Below are 16410 nucleotides of genomic sequence, written 5' to 3' on the forward strand. Positions count from 1 at the left end.
TATTTAGCATTGATGAAACAATTTTAGGCACTAATAATTTCTTTGATTTGTATTCATTTATTTGACCAAACAGAGCAATCTGAACTTATCTTTTGACTACTCCAATTTGCAATAATTTTTCAAGCTACAAAAGTTTCTAATAGGTAAAATAAGATGACTGTTTGCCAGAATTTACTCCTGGAACAGAGTGTAACTGGGTATAAATTACTAGGCAGTGTATTTCATGTTCTGTCATGGTACAACATGCTCTGCGCATTCTGACTGGAACTTATATGGAATGTGCAAGTTGATGCACGGTCCATAAACAGACTATTTTGAGAGCTTTTCTTGCTAGTCCTCTATAGGATGGCTCCTATTTCATAAAGGTTACATAAATGTAGGAGCTCAAGTACACAGCACAGATGATCAAGAGTAATTTCAAAGCTGTTTCTTAAACATTATGGACAACAGCAAAGTCTGTATTTGAAAATAGACTGATAGTCCCTGCTGCCACCTGAATACGTAGAAACACATGGTGATCTGAAACACAGAGAGCTTGAGCAACAACTGTACTGATCCACAGCAGCTACAAACAACTAGAAAATGGCACCTATCATCCCGCTTTTTTTAAATTGGTAGATACTTGGGACATGTAAATTTCTAGATGCAAGGGGTGTGTAAAGCTCTCTTCAAGCTTCATGTCTCACATTGTGAAATACTTCAAGTGTAATCCCCTTGCAGCTCAGGGTTAAGGCCACCATGATCAATGAGCAAAAATAAAAAAAAAAAATCAGCATACTAGAAAGTACATTTGTACAGAAAAGTATTGTAGGTACCATGTGAAATTTCCTTATAGCTGGTTCACAAGAACAAATATGCAGCAATTTGGGTTTATCTACCAGGTCACAGGAATGCATTTTTAATCACCTTGCCTAGATTCATGATTTATGTTTAGGTTATTAGAACCTCCATAGCTTATGTAACTTATTCCTGTCACAACAAGTAACTTCTCACTGCAAATTAATTATTGAGTATTTTGTAGTCAGATTTCAAATCCCTTCTCCATTCCATGCTGGCTCAGCTACTGGCTTATGCTACAGTCTATTACTTAATACTTCAGTGAACAGCAGGTTAGCTCAGATGCATCTGTACGGTTCTGCAGTCACTGCAATACAGGTGTATCTGTACATGTAAAGTTGACAAAACAATATCAAGACTAAAAGTTATTTGCAAAATATTTATCTCTTCTTAGTTCTCCAGCATTAACCACAACTAAAAAAGTAACTTCCAAACCATGCTGCTGTGGACATGATTAAAATAATTTTTAAGCATTAATATTTGCTGAGACAAAATGTGTTATGAAAAAGAATGTGAGCAGCATTTTCACATGGAAACTAAGTGCAAATATTCCTAAAACCTGTTTATTCAACTAGCAGTTGTGCGATGCATGAATGATACAATTCTTTACTGCCTTCTCTTTCCCTTGCAGGCCTGGTTAGCTAAGCAGAGTAAGATCTTTACACCCAAGGTCTCCATAGTGATGTCATGGTTACATTACGCATGCATGTCTAGAATCCACAGATGCCAAGGTTTCTTATTACTAGAAAAAGATTCTCATAAAGTAAAATGAAGATCAAAGAACACAATGAACCCTGCTAAGCATAATGAGATGTTTTCATAAAAGCTGCAGCAGAGACTACACGTTAGATGCCCATTACCCCTTCCTAAACAGGGTAAACTGCTTCCTGTGAAAAGGAAGACAAATTGGATACTTCTTCAGGAAGCATTTAGTTTAACTTGTCTTCCTAAAACATCAGAATGCTCACACATTTAGTAATTCCACCTCCAATTGCAGAGTGTAATTTCCTAAATAATGACACCTGCTCAGAAATGAAGAGTCGCAACTTGCCTGTGGCTGCCCTACTTTTCTAGCCAAAAGGCTGCTTAAAAGTAGGGCTCAGATTTTTCTGCATTCTCTCTCAGGCAGGGCCAGAGTTTGATGTGTGAATGGACTTCTAACGTGGGGGAGCTTTGCCTTGATGGTGGAAGCCCAGCCCTGTGCCTAGTGCTGGACCAAATATGTGATGTAGATGTGCCAAAAGTCTGGAAGGAACCAGCAATGTAATGCAGAAATACCTAACTTTTACTTTGCTCAATACTAAAAAGAAAGCTGCTAGACTTGCTTTGCATCTACTCATTTAATGAGTTTGAAAAGCTAGATATTCATAGTAACATTTTGTAGTCTCATATTTCTCACATCACTGCTAGTGTTTTCAATACATACTCCCTGCAGTCTGCAGTGCATTCTACTACATGCAAGAAACAACTTCCTTCTGACTTTTGGCTTTTTTTCTGTTTTTAAACAAAGGATGCAATCACATCACAGGAACTTGATAGGCGACTGTACAGTTAATGAAGATAATGCTATTTCATCCAAATATGTGATTCTATCCACACAGATTGTTTTCTGCTCCCCCAAACCTAACTATAAGGGATAAATATAAGAAACATTTCTATTTTGGTTTGAACTGTTTACACCACTTGAACAAAAGTTATTAGGAGCAAGAAGATACAACTCTGCCTATTTTAAAAAATTTTTCAACATACTGGAAAGACATAATATGTTCATCTTTTGGACCTGAAATTAAAATGAGTGGGAGAAGGATTAAAAGACGGAGAGTCATACTATAAAAAAAATTAAACAATAGGTTTTTGCTATGAAAGTTTGCCAAAATTTCATCGAGTCATATGTCCCTGGAAAATAGCTCTTGGCAGATGTCCAGCGGAGACTTGTGTCCTGTCCACCAAGGATGTTCCATCTGGATTGTAATGTCCCTGCCAAACTGAGCAAGTGCAATCCACTCAGAATAATTAGGCATGCTTTGCTTTATGAAGAATAAAAATCCTTTATAACTCTTCCTTGTGGCTGCAAGAAATTATGGGTGTGGAGAAGGAAGACAAAAAAGGGGTGAGACGTATGGCTTTTTTTTTTGGAAGGGGTCTGCGATTTCTTTCTCTTGCAGAAAGTCGGGTAGGAAGGACCTGAGAGAAGGGGCAGCTGTACTGGAATGAAGGGTGAGAAAAGAGAGTGACGGAAAGTAAGGAGAAAGAAGTATGAGGGAAGAACAGGACAACAGCACATGTTGTGAAAGAGTTGGAAGACTAAGTAAAAACTAAATATGTAAGATTTACAGAAAACAGTATGTTCTGAAAACTGTTTTTCACCACCATAAGAGTTAAGGGCAAAAGGTGAAATCCAATTGTTACTTCAAAAAAGTCTGAGAATGACACATCTTTTCCTGCTATGTAGCCCCTGCCTCATACAAGATGGGTGCTGCTTTGGCTCTGAATTGGAACAAAATACTAAGCAGGACTATATTTAATTTATTCTAAAAATGAAAATCTACATTTCACTGAGGTAATGTATGATGAGGTAACGGACTACTACAGTGGCAGCAATGGAGAGACAGGACTGTCTTTAATGAGATTAGAGTAGAATTTTACTCCAGAAAAAGTCTTTTGAACTCCTTCTTTACCTCACTTTCATCTGTGATGAAAGTGCTACGCAGTTTAGTTGAACACCATTTTAAACACACACAGCACCCTACAAGTGGGGAAACATCCAATAAATTTTTACTTTTCTAACTGCCTTTGAAATGAACTGCCATGTTTACTACACATATAAAGAGGTGAAAATACTGACAATTCTGAGAAATCAGGCACGAGGTGACTTGTGTTTGGTGACTAGCAACTAATATTTTTGTACCTCAGACTTCTAGCTGTAATGTAGTGTTATTTATACCACTGAAGAAAATCATCACCAATTGTAAATCCTTTAGATTGATGAAAGCAGTCTAAATGTAATTCATTATTTTATATTCAGTTCATGGTTTAGCTTCTTAAACAGGTTTAGGCCATAAACAGGATGAAAAAATGTGAAAAAGAATAATTATCCATATTAAAAGATTCCAATTAAGCTTAATTGTACTATACTATGGTACCCGTGTCTGTTATTTCAAACTTATTCTTTTAATATGACTTATTGGATGCAACTAAAATATGAACATACATCATCAGATAAACTGCAAAGAAAAAAAAAGGCAAAAATCACTGTTTTATTCATTAGTATTAATTGATTAAATTCAAACATAAAGGACAAACTGAAGTCCTCATTCTTAGTATTTATCAAAGATGAGTTACAAATATAAACAGTAATTTTTGTATAGACTGAATTAGCATGTAGATGTTCATTGAAAACTTCTGCCTGTTATTTCTAAATAATCATGCTAGACACGCATTATGCTTTTCACCTTCATAGTGATTCTGAAATACTAAATCTAAAGAGTAAAAACCAAAAAGGGGGAAAACATCTACTAGTTTGTTGTAGTTTAATTTTTTTCCCGTAGTAATCTTTAATAAACTTACATCTAAATTATTTTTTCAACCTTTGTAAACTAGATGTTTATTTGACGTTAGGAAATGAAAGTTAGGATTTACCAAATTATATTAATGCTACTATCACTAAACCCTGGAAATTTATTCCTCAAATACTTCAACTAAATTTCTAAAGATAAACAACTAAATATAATTAATAGATAGATGATGTATATATTTAAATACAGAATAACAAAAGTAATTACCTTTCAGTATCTCCACTGACTGTGTCCCCTGCTCTCTGTAGAGGAAAAATAAATAGTATTAAGCACAAACTACAGACGATACTTCTTTGGTACACTGAACATAGTGATATCTGCAGCAAAAGCAGTCACAGAGGTAAACCACAGTAGTCATTCTGTAACTCTAAGGAAAAGGAAATGGAAAATATATTTCAATTTCTAACTAAATGTTATTTCAGAATGAAGATCATGTTCAAAGCAACTTGCATCTGCACTTAGAGTTTCAGCTGCTGTATAATTGTGATCAAAGATCTCTAAAATAAGAGGGGAGCTAAAAATTTGTTAGAATGTCAATGTCTGCAAAAATGTTAATATTTGAAAGGCAGTTTAAGTGTAAAGGACAAATATTATGATATAGAATACAGAATTTCAGAAGAAGGAACTGTCACCAAAACTTTCTTGAAAAGCATTCTTACATTACTTTACATAACCCGATTTACTATACTGGTTATTCCTCTGAGGTTTGGAAACAAACATGTCTTTTAGTAGTAAGTGATTCAGAATTAAAAAGAAACTCTTCAGACTGGTTTTGTTACTTTAAGCTTTATGACGGAGTAGTTTTCCCACAGCTAACAAACACTTTCTCACCCTGAAATTACAAAAATATATGTTTTAAAATCAGTGTGTATTGGTTTATAAGTGCTGAAATCTGCACTTGAAAAATCTTTGGAGTATATGCTTTCTGCATAGCCAAGTAGGGAACAGATTTTTTTTTTAGGTATAATGTTTATGTTTTAATACCACTACTTTGGGCATACAGTAAGATCCTTCATCACATGTGACTTCAGAGAACAGTTACAAAACTGAAATGCATATTAAACGTGTAAATGACAGGAAGTCTGCTGGGCCTGTTTAACCACATGGGCTATAACACAGTATATTCTAACAGCATGCATTTCTAACACATCTTTAAAATGTTCGGCCACAACTTGCCACCTCCCTCCTTCACATATCTCCCAGTATATCCATATACAGAATCATTTATCTTTTACCATGCTATTTCTACTATAGGTAATGATTTGCCACTTGAAGCAAGGAAAAAAGAGCTTACATGATCAAGTTGCCCTAGTAATAACTAATAAATTTGGAGGGTACTGATGATACCCAGTAATATTAAAATATCTCAGGAGTCTTGTTCATCACCTGCTTGCATCTAGTAAGATCAGGTATCTAACCTGAGATCAGAAAGACATTTTCCTCACAGCAGGACCATATAGATCTAACATGACTACTTTTTCTTCTTTTCTCTTAAGCATTTCTTTTATCCAAAGCATTCCTCATATCCAAAGGAGAATCACCCTGACGCAGGAACATGGTGAACTTACAGTAGAATTATTGATGGTGAAGATTTATTTCCAAACTATCAAGTCTATGAAGGTACCAACAGCCTATAAAATCAAATGTGGATCACTAAATCAGTACACAAAAACTCATAATGATCACTGTAATGATCATAGGGCTGAAAATTAAAGATGGTAAGCACTCTTCCTGATTTTGCAACTGCTACATTCCATGACATCTTTATGTTTTGAATAGAACATTGCCACATTTAATCCACACTGAAGCCAGAGCATGTGTCATGGCAAAACTGTCTACAATGACACACTTAAAAGTTCTCATTCTTATAGGATTTGCTGTCTTTTACTTTCCACAATAATTCGGATGCTATGAATTTTACAACTAACTTTTCATTTTCTCTGGTTGCTACATTAAATACTACCCTTTAATTGTGCTGGTGACCGATTCAGCTAAATTATTCTAGCAAAAGTGAGTAACAAAAATGGACACTGTTTAAATAAGAGAATTTAGCTGGTTAAAAGTAGTGAAACAGTGCCCTTACATGTAAAAGCAGAGTTCTCCCACATAGCTTGTTGAAACCAGGCAAAGGTAGGAGCTCCCCATTGAGTAATTGAGTACACAAAACTAACAACCTTTCCTGAGTGCTATAAACAACTTAATTCTCCTTAGAGTACACTGAAATCTAGCCTAAAGAGCCTACAAAACTGAAAATATAGCATCTCGAAATAGTCATATATTCTTGAAGCAGACTGTAAGAGATAACAGCATACATCTAAAGCAAAATATCTGTTTGAGGAGCTAATGTATAATGCTGCATAATAAATGTCAGATTTCTACTGCTGCTAATGCACTAATAAATATGAATGAAGCAATCTGATCATCCCTGAAAATACTGTGGACATCCTGGTAAAACACTGTGTGGCTAACAGAGTAAAAGAGCTTTGGCAGCAGCACTACCTATACTACTGTTACAAAAATAGAATTTATTCATACTAGAAGGCTCAAAGATTTTCTTCTTACATCCCTCTGCTTTCAAGTGTTACTAATTTTAGCAGCTAAAGGTAGGAATAATAATTTATTCAGTTTGTTTCCTATGCCATTTCGTAATTAATAGAGGCTTTTCTTTCTTTCCTGAAACTGCTCCCCAAGTAAAAGCAGTGTTTCCAAATCAGGGTTTATTCACTTCCTCTCCCAGATAGGACTCATCCCACACTCCCTTCCCTGACAAAGCTAAAATAGCCCTCCTTATTCACACTGTGCTGGCCATCTTCTTTTCATCACCTGTATTACAAATTTTCACTAATACTACAGAACCAGTCCAGTTCCTTCCTTCCAAAAAATGCACAAAGAACAACAGTATCACAGGTGATCACCTTGGGTTATGGTTGCAAGATTCCTTTTGATCAGATATATTCCATTAGTACAGCTGTAAACAATTGTTAGGATGTTGTGAACTTGCATGTATTAGACTGAAAAAGACACTAGAATGAAATGTGATTGGGCTAATAAAAAATGGTTTTTAGAGGTCTTTCAACACGACTGATTTTTTGCATTAACAAGCACTAATTTTCAAAGATACTGTATAATTCAATCTAATTAACTGAAACATAGTCTGTAGTAGAGAAATATTACAAAGGTTCTATAGTAGTGGGAAAAAGAAAATGAGTCAACTACTCAGGTATTGCAAATTGTAACTGATTATTAGTTCACTGTAATTCAGAAAAAAACAAAGAAGATTATCTGTATAGAAGAGGGAGAAAGTAACTGATAAAAGTACTTGAAAGGCAAAAAAAATATTTATTACCATTTATGTTTTTATCAATACTTAAGTTATTAGGAAAAAATATCTACTCCTGATCAACACATATTATTACTAGTATTTAAGTATGGGCACTAGGGATTACTACAGATGTGTATGACCTTTTATTCGACTATTTGTATCCCCAAAGAAGCTGTCACTGGAGTCCAATCTTGTTGCTAGCTTGAAATGCCAACCTTAAAAAAGGATTTCTGATAGCACATAAGGAAAAAAACACGCACTGGCATTTCTGTAGATGCATACATATAGCTATAATTAATTTTCTCATGTAATTGTAATTACATGCACAGATACAATACTGACATTGACTTATGTGGTAGACTCCTGTCTGCAGTTTCAGCAGCCTTCTATCTCCTTTTTCTAAGTAGTTGCTTCTTAACAGTTCCTGCTATTTAGAAAGCAAATTGCCTTACTCTAGTTGGCAAACTACAACTTTACTCCATCTTACTAAAAGGCCACTTTCATGACTAGCAGACGTGTGGGAGGCTCAGGAGGCACTAGTCTTGTCATGCTGTCACAGACTATAAAACAAATTCTGTGAAATTCAGGTCACTGGCACCTATCAGCCTTCTTTAGTCAGCTCCATATTTATGTAGCTCTAGGGATTTCAGCTGATCTACTTCTGTCTTGCACAAGTAGAAACGAAAGGACAGTAAGGCCTATATGGTCTAAGAAACAGTCTGATGATCCTCTCCCAAAGCAAAATCTGTAGAAACTCCTACTATTTTACCTGAAATTTCAATAAATAACTGATAACAAAAAAATAATTCCCTCTAATTGGGATTTCATAATGAAAAGAAGTATTTTCCCCTAAGGAGTAATTGCATGGATCATGGAAAAGGACCCTGAACTGTAGAGATAGTGTAAAAACATTCAGAAGTCATTGTTTACTTGTTTACTAGTGGAAGAGACTACAATAGTTGGCAATAAGATTAGACTAGTTTGATAATAAGTTTTACAAAATCCAGTGGTCAAATGCAATATATTAATTCCATCTAGATATGCAATTTCTTCAGATGCAAAAAAGATTTTTACCTTTATTATGAATACCACTCTTCTATACTCAGATATTGAATCCCCTACAAAAAATATTGCTTCTGCTGCTTCCTTAACTCACATATTCATTATCCTAAGCATTTCTTTAAATTATGTTTGTTCAAAAGTGAAACAGTAGCCCTGTTGCCAGGGGCTTCACTTATCTCTCTAGCTCAGTGAGCTATTGCTTAACCCATTGAATACACTTGCAAAATTATTATCTCAGCTAAAAATGAGAGCAGCTTTTGAGGTTTTTCATCCACACACTGTCACTGAGGGGAGAGATAATAGAGACAGGAAATAACCTCATGCAATCTACATCTGTGTACAGTTCAGAGGTACTCAATTTTTATGCTAAAAAACCAAGATGACAGGTAAGAAAATTAACTAAAGACAGAAGAAAAATATCTACTCAGAATTTATAATTATGTGTACAGTATAAACATTATGTTGGCACGTAGTAGGTAACAGAGAAAGCAGCAAAATTTTTAACAGAATGGAAGTTCCAGTTTTTGGAAAAATGTTACATCCAAAACAGAAGCTATGTCAGATTATACACAAGGTTAAAAAAAGTATTCTAAAAGAATATCTAAAGGAAGACTATGTTGTAGCTAACAATTTATTTTATGTAGCAAAGTAGAATAGTCCTAAAGGTCAAATCACTACAATGGGTAAACTGTATTTTATGTTGACCATAGCCTACCTTTGTCCCCATCAATGCACTTTTTTAATTAAACAAAATTAAAGAAATTTAAGGGAGGTTTAATCTGAACAAAGGTGTAAAAGGTAAACAAACAAAAATATCCACACACAGCCTGAAAAAAACTCCCCAGTAAAAAAGTTTCTTTCTTCAAAAACTAAGAATAAATACTGCATTCCAAAGAAACGGGTGGTGTTTCTTTTGGTCAAAGAAAAGCAGCACATTAATTTGTAAATATATTTGTGTTCTCCAAAACTTAATTTGATGTAATTTTAATTAAATCTAATTTAAAATCTTTATTTTAAACAAGATGTAGAGCAAGTGAAGTGGACATTCACTTGGAACTAGCCACTAAAGTTTAGAGAACAGAATTTTATTTCATCACAGAAAAATTACAAGGTAGAATTTAATTCCATTTAAGAAAAGCTACAGTGAAGTTTCATCTGTTTCCCATGAAAAACATAATGCAGTTCTTCTTGAAGAGAAGTGTTCAGAGCTGTAATACAGTCGGAAATCCAATCACATGAGATTTGGTTGTTAGAGATGGAATGTATTTGGAACTGCAACTTTCCACTGTCACAAAGCACAACCATTTTCTTGCTGAGAAGTTAAGAACAGCCAATATTCAGCAGTGATTTTGCTGCACAGGATTCCATGGGAAAGGGAAGGGAAGTGGCAGAAGGGGAGTAGCTGAAGTTGTAAGGATGGGGTGTAGCTCAAGAATTTACACAGGTCTGGGAAGAAGACAGTCAATTCCTCCCCATTCCTTTTTCTCACTTTCCCCATTCCTCTAGGTATAGGCTACCTACGATCCTGCCCTGACTTTGTGTCATTCAATGTTCTCTCTTGTCCACCAAAACCTTGTTCTCATTCTCTTGCTGTGGAAGGTAGGAAGCCTACTGAGAAGGTAAAGAGGGAGAGGACAGAGACCTAAGTCTTAGCTCTGTTGTGACTTTCTGGAGTCAAAGGACTCCAGGAATGCTTCACGAATAGCAATTTACACATGAAGATACAGTAGGTTAATGAATGCTTCATTTGCTAACTTTCATTGGTCATTTATAGTTGTTCATTTGAAGACTGCAGAAAAACATAATTTAAATATTCTCTAATACAGCAAAATTACTTACAAAAACGTGTATGTTTGGATAAAGAAAGCTGTCATGCTGTAAAGCGTCCTAATAGAACTAGCAATTTAAAGAATTCAAAACAAACAAGGTAGCCTAAACATTTGGAAGCAAACAATAATACATCGCCTGTCTCACTAAGAGATCACTCATGAGATGACTTGCTGAAGCAGGTATCACAGGCCAGTGGAAATACATCATTCCTAACCAGCGCAGCGTGGTCAACACAAAATTCCAGGCCCAGTCCTGACATACAGCATGTCTGGAGCCTGACAGGCCTACAACACGTAATGGAGATACTTGTACCGTAGCTGAGCTTCACAGTGCTCTGTAGAGACGGATGGACGTATTATGCTTGGGTCAAGATGCAGTATATTATTTCAGGAGTAAACTCAATAATTTTTCTAAGTTGCTTCCGGATCTGAAAAGGTGTATCTGAAACAAACGCTGGTTTGCATTGTGCAGATACATGCGCTAAATTTGGTCTAGTTTAGAGAATCTATAAATGGTTTTCACTTTGCATTATACACAAACGGTACTGAAAGTTCAGATTCAATGGTGATTTAAACTCTTTAGTGCAGTGGAACTCACAGGCAAAACTTTTCAGCATATGACAGAACTTACTTTATGGAGTAAGTTGCTCAGGACTAAAACCCAACACAAATCCAACTGCCTTCTTGCTTCTCCTTACTACCAATAACTGTTTTCTATAAAAATCAAGGACAACCATAATTCTACACGAACACTGTTTTAGGCCTTTTTTTCCTGGATTCAGGTTGATTATGAAGTTCTCGATTACTAAGTGAATGTGGAAATCTAAAAACTGTTGACATGATTAATAAAAAAAGAACATATCAGCATTTTATTGCCCTTTATTTTCCCTTGTACTGTTGAATGCTTTTTCCCTTTTGAACTGTTTATAGATTAATGAACAGTGTAGTCTAGAGAATCGTGTCTGAACAGAACAGTAAGGAAATTTTTATTGGACATTGCTACTGATGGATCCATCTTACAATAATTGCTAGCTCAAGCCTTCGTGTGCACAGTTATGGCACAGTACAAATGCAAAATAACCTTATTAAAATCAATACAAATGGACAGAATCAGTCTGAAGCTACAGAGACTAGAAAGGCTTATGTTGGCTTCTCTGAGCAGCTAGATTCCACATAATCATCCTCATAGTGATTTCTCAACATAGTTGCAAGTTAGGGAAAGAAGTTTTTCCATATTACAGATACTTAAATGAAAAGCAAAAGGTAGATTTTTTCCCCAGCAATTCAGAAAGGAAATAAAACTCTGAAGAAAGTAATACTTATCTGTGGCAGTTAGCAAAGTTTTGTTTCTTCCTGCAAAACCAGGAAGGAAGAAATAAAATATGAGCGCTTCTCCTACAAAATTGGCAATAAAAGACTGCTCCTTCAGTCATATGGAGCTGAATACATATGATTCTTCCAGACTATCTGAATTATTATCCTTATCATAGTGGCACTCAGACTGCCTAGCATCCAAAAAAAGTGTCTGGAACATCTGGCACATCCCAGCATGCATGCATTACAGAAAAAGAAAAGATCTACATTGTTTTTGCACACATTTCAGCATGTACCATTAAACTTTATGTTGTTTGTGAAGCTGCCTTCTGCAGCTCCAAGAACAGCTAAATAGCATTTACGTAATTCTGTGCTAAAAGGCATGCATTACCAACTTCCTGTGATCAGCAGGAAGAAAATAAAAAGCAAGTTAAGCAAGTGCTGTGAAACAATGACTAATCCTAAACTACTATAATGCTTTAAATTATCTTTAAAATAAAAAGTGACTACTGCCATAACATTCTCAATGACTACCCTAAAGCAGCCATTATTTCTGTTTTACTGTGTAGGGAATATCGAAACAAAAGAATCTATCGTAAACTTCATTAAAAATTAAGTCTCTTCTACACACTGAATTTTAATTCACCAAAAATTTAGAAGATACAATAGTTTATAATCCAATTTCTTAATATATGACACTACAAAACAAAATATCCAATTACTTTGAAGATAATAGGCCCAGAACATTTATTGCCAAGTAAAAACAGATGAGAGATCATTATCTTATTTGAGAATTTAAAGTAGTAACCAGCAAATTAGATTTCTGAGCTTCTGAAACTAGTGGAAATCTGAGGCAGTAAAACCACAAAGTTGAACACCATGTGAATTTTCAGACTGGGTCTGGAATAAGAACTTCAGTATTCCTTTTAGACAGAAGCTGGATCCCATACCTCAAAATGTAACCAAGCAGTAGAAAATGTACGGTTCATTAGAGTTTTTTAAAATCCTGAACATTAGTTTAAGGATGGAGAGTGTTTTCCATAAAAGAATTTTTGTGGGGTTTTTAATGGTGAAAAATGCAAAATGAGAAGTTTCTCACGTACATCTGGTCTACTGTGCAGGAGTCCTACTTGGTAAGTTAACTTTTTTCAGAATGAGCTCTGGTAATACAAACCAAAAACGTATTCACATTTTAACTCTATTCTTGTAAGCCCAGGGTATGTTCCAATAGTATATTTCCACAATGCTATAATGGATATACTTTTGTGATACTTACATCTGCCTCACTGTATAGGCTTAATCTGGTAAACAATATCACGTCAGAAGTGAAGCATTAGAAAACATAGGAAGTCATGTTCTAATAAATACTCTATTGATTAATAATTAATTCTAACAACCTTGTTGTAATTGACTCTTCCTCAGATTGTCTAACATGCATTACAGAATTGCATATCAATTAAAATTAGAGTTATAAATATGTCCTGAAAGGGGCAGTGTTTCTTGACAGTAATATTTTCCTGCAACTTAGCTTTATGCATCATTTTATATCCTGGGCATACTGCCAATATTGCATTACCTAAATATCCATTTTATATAGTAACTCTGCATCCTCACAGCAACTTATGAAATCAGTCTAATTGTTTAATTTTAGGTTCCAAATCAACATTCCTTCCAAAGCATCAATCTAGTGGTGAATCTATGCAATTACCAATTTTGTAAAAATTCTTACATCGATGTCTGGTAATTTAAACTACTGTTAGATAAGTGCCTTTTTTGTGTGTGTGTGTGTGTATGTATTTATGTAAGTGCTTAGAAAATAAAGCAAAGGCTAAATGACATTGCATATCTCAATTTCTCCTTCCGTAATGCCATACTTGTTTGCTTACAAGACACTATCACCTTCCCTTTACTAAGGATGATTAAGATCATATTTAACAGTATAATCTCATTTTTCCAAAGCATTTATCTGGGTTGAAATATATCTAAAAGTTGTTCTGGGCATGTGTTAAGGGTAAAGGAATTCATGGGAGTTTGATTATAACAGTTATGCAGGTTTGACTTCCATTAAAAAAAAAAAAAAAAACAAACCAAAAAAGCAAATGAAAAAACTAAATCAGTTTTTTCATCTAATACTACTGCTGCCAGACAGCTGAGAAAAAACAAAACATAGAATAGAAGAGGAAGGAAGAGGTAAGTTCTCAGAATTTTTTTTTTTTGTTTTGTGTGGGTTTTTTTAATACGGAAGTAACAAAAGCTGTTTTATGGTAATTTAGTTAGGTAAGGTTTAGAAGTATCTTCATTTTACCTTAGTCTTGTGGAATGAACTCTTGATAGAATAAAATCTCATTATGCAATTAAGTAAATATATTAAAATGTTTATGAAAATCCTGGTAAACACCTTTAGATATTAAGGAAATGACTACTTAAAACCTAAATTTCTACCTAGAAACACAACTACCTGATATTTTTCTCTTCCTTTTTGATATCAAGATGCCATTAAACATTCTTTGATATCTAATGTTTCCATTCTCAGTAGCTATCTTTTAGGATAGATATGCTAATTTTTTTGCTTTGCTTTTCAGAATTCTTTCAGTATTCAAAGTGGAAAGACATTGTTAATACAAATGATTCTGTACTGGCAAGAACCCACAAAACCTGTGTCAGCAACTCTTGTATATTTGTTGACTCAGTTCCTCTTGTATATTTAGAAGGCAGTTGACTAAGTGCCTGAGATATTCCGATTCCTATGACTATCTCCTGAAGGACTGCAAAGGTCCATCTCTAATGTTGTTCAGAAGATTTAGATGATAAAAGAATTCAAACCAGTTTGTCAGTCCATGAATAATCATTTTACACGTGTCCTCCTCTGTAATTACTACACAGTATAATAGTTTATGAAACACGTGCTGCACTGGCTTTTTGAGTAGATCAATCACTACATGTAATGTTTTTGCCACCCATGATACCACCTTTTTTCCAGTTTCCTGCTTTTCCTTTAGACCCTTTACAGTTGACATATATCTTTAGGTTCTTTTTCCATATTTATTGTGTTATCATACAATATCACATTATTAATTTATCATGTCTGTTTCAAACAATTGCATTTCTCTTAATACACAATGAAAGCCACAGAATGAAGAACTGCTCCTAGTCACTGTGACTTACCAACAGAAAACAATTAACAAAAACAGTTTAAATCTGTGTATTATAATATCACAGACATTTAAGATAATATTTCTATAATATACAACTGGGTTTTTTTCTGTATAGAGTGATTTGCAGACTGCTATATAGAACATAAAGCTTATATGATGGTATGGAAATTGTGCAATATAATATACACTTCTGAAATCATGGTGAGTATGTGGCATGTTAATCTTCAAGAGAAATGCCAGTTTTATTTTTGAAAGAGTATTCACTTCAGGACTACCAGCTTCTGACTACTTTGGTGAGATTTGTCTGTTGCTCAGTATCTGCCTCCTTATACCTTCCCCTGAAGTTAAGACTTTTGTCATTGCCAGGCTAGAAGGGCAATAGAGCTGATTCAATTTGGTGATTTCTTAAAAAACTCCAAGCATTAAATTCAGGTTTAACTGAACTAAACAGCAACCTTTATCCTAACTTTCCCAGGACTTAGGACTTTAAATAGAGTTTGCATTGATGATGAAAAATAAATCACATGACAACAGGCTTGACTCTGGGAACTTTACTAACAACTACCATTATTTAAAGGGTGCAACTAGCATTTTACCACATATACCCCATTTTCCTTTCTTTGGAAGTCAGCATCACTCTTCCAAAAATTAACCAGAACAAATTGATTAATCTACCAAGTAATGAAATATTGTTCAGGTTTTTTTGCAGAATTGCATAATAATTTTCTCATTCATCCTAGTAAACTAGCTACTGCTTTTCTCTCTGGATTTGAAATAATTTTCTTTGACTTTGTGATCCTGATTATCTCTGTAAGTTTATGGACAGAATAAATATCTCCTGCTAAACAATCACATGACTTGATTTATAAACTACCTGACTTTCTCTGAAGTTGGAGAAAAAGATCTTACTCCTTTTCCAAAAATACTAATTTGAAGTGGCATAGGAAAGGAAAACTTAAATTTCCTGAATTCATAATAAAAGTATCTGATCTTCAGGCTATAAAATGTTGACAGCTTGCAGCAACAGAGATGAATCAATGGCTATATTTCACCCCTGAGGTGAACCTTCTCAGACTTGATGCAAATGCAGTTATCTCCCAAGATTTTGCTCAAAGAGAGAAGCACCAAATAGAAGCCCCAAATGCAGAAAAGTCTGAAGAAACTTGCTACAAGTTCTGCTTTTTCACTTATATCTTTCTAGAAGAAAATGCACCATGATTAGAAAATAAATGCACCTTTGCAAGGTTCCATACAAATGTGGGGAGGAAATAGGCTTCTTTTCCAGTAAAAACTGCCCTCAAGATAGTAAGGTTTGA

At 34.7% G+C, this 16410-nt stretch overlaps 1 protein-coding gene across 1 annotated transcript in view; it reads right to left on the reverse strand.

Annotated features, from left to right (window-relative positions):
• The window catches only part of LOC101924220 (connector enhancer of kinase suppressor of ras 2-like), a 213117-nt gene that overhangs the window by 42076 nt on the left and 154631 nt on the right, over nt 1-16410 (reverse strand). Inside the window, exon 15 of the mRNA XM_055818168.1 lies at nt 4620-4654. Within this exon, the coding sequence (XP_055674143.1) occupies nt 4620-4654 (35 nt within the window). The remainder of the gene's footprint in view (nt 1-4619; nt 4655-16410) is intronic.

This window comes from Falco peregrinus, chromosome 13, assembly GCF_023634155.1.
Source record: "Falco peregrinus isolate bFalPer1 chromosome 13, bFalPer1.pri, whole genome shotgun sequence".
In the NCBI taxonomy this organism is placed as follows: Eukaryota; Metazoa; Chordata; class Aves; order Falconiformes; family Falconidae; genus Falco; species Falco peregrinus.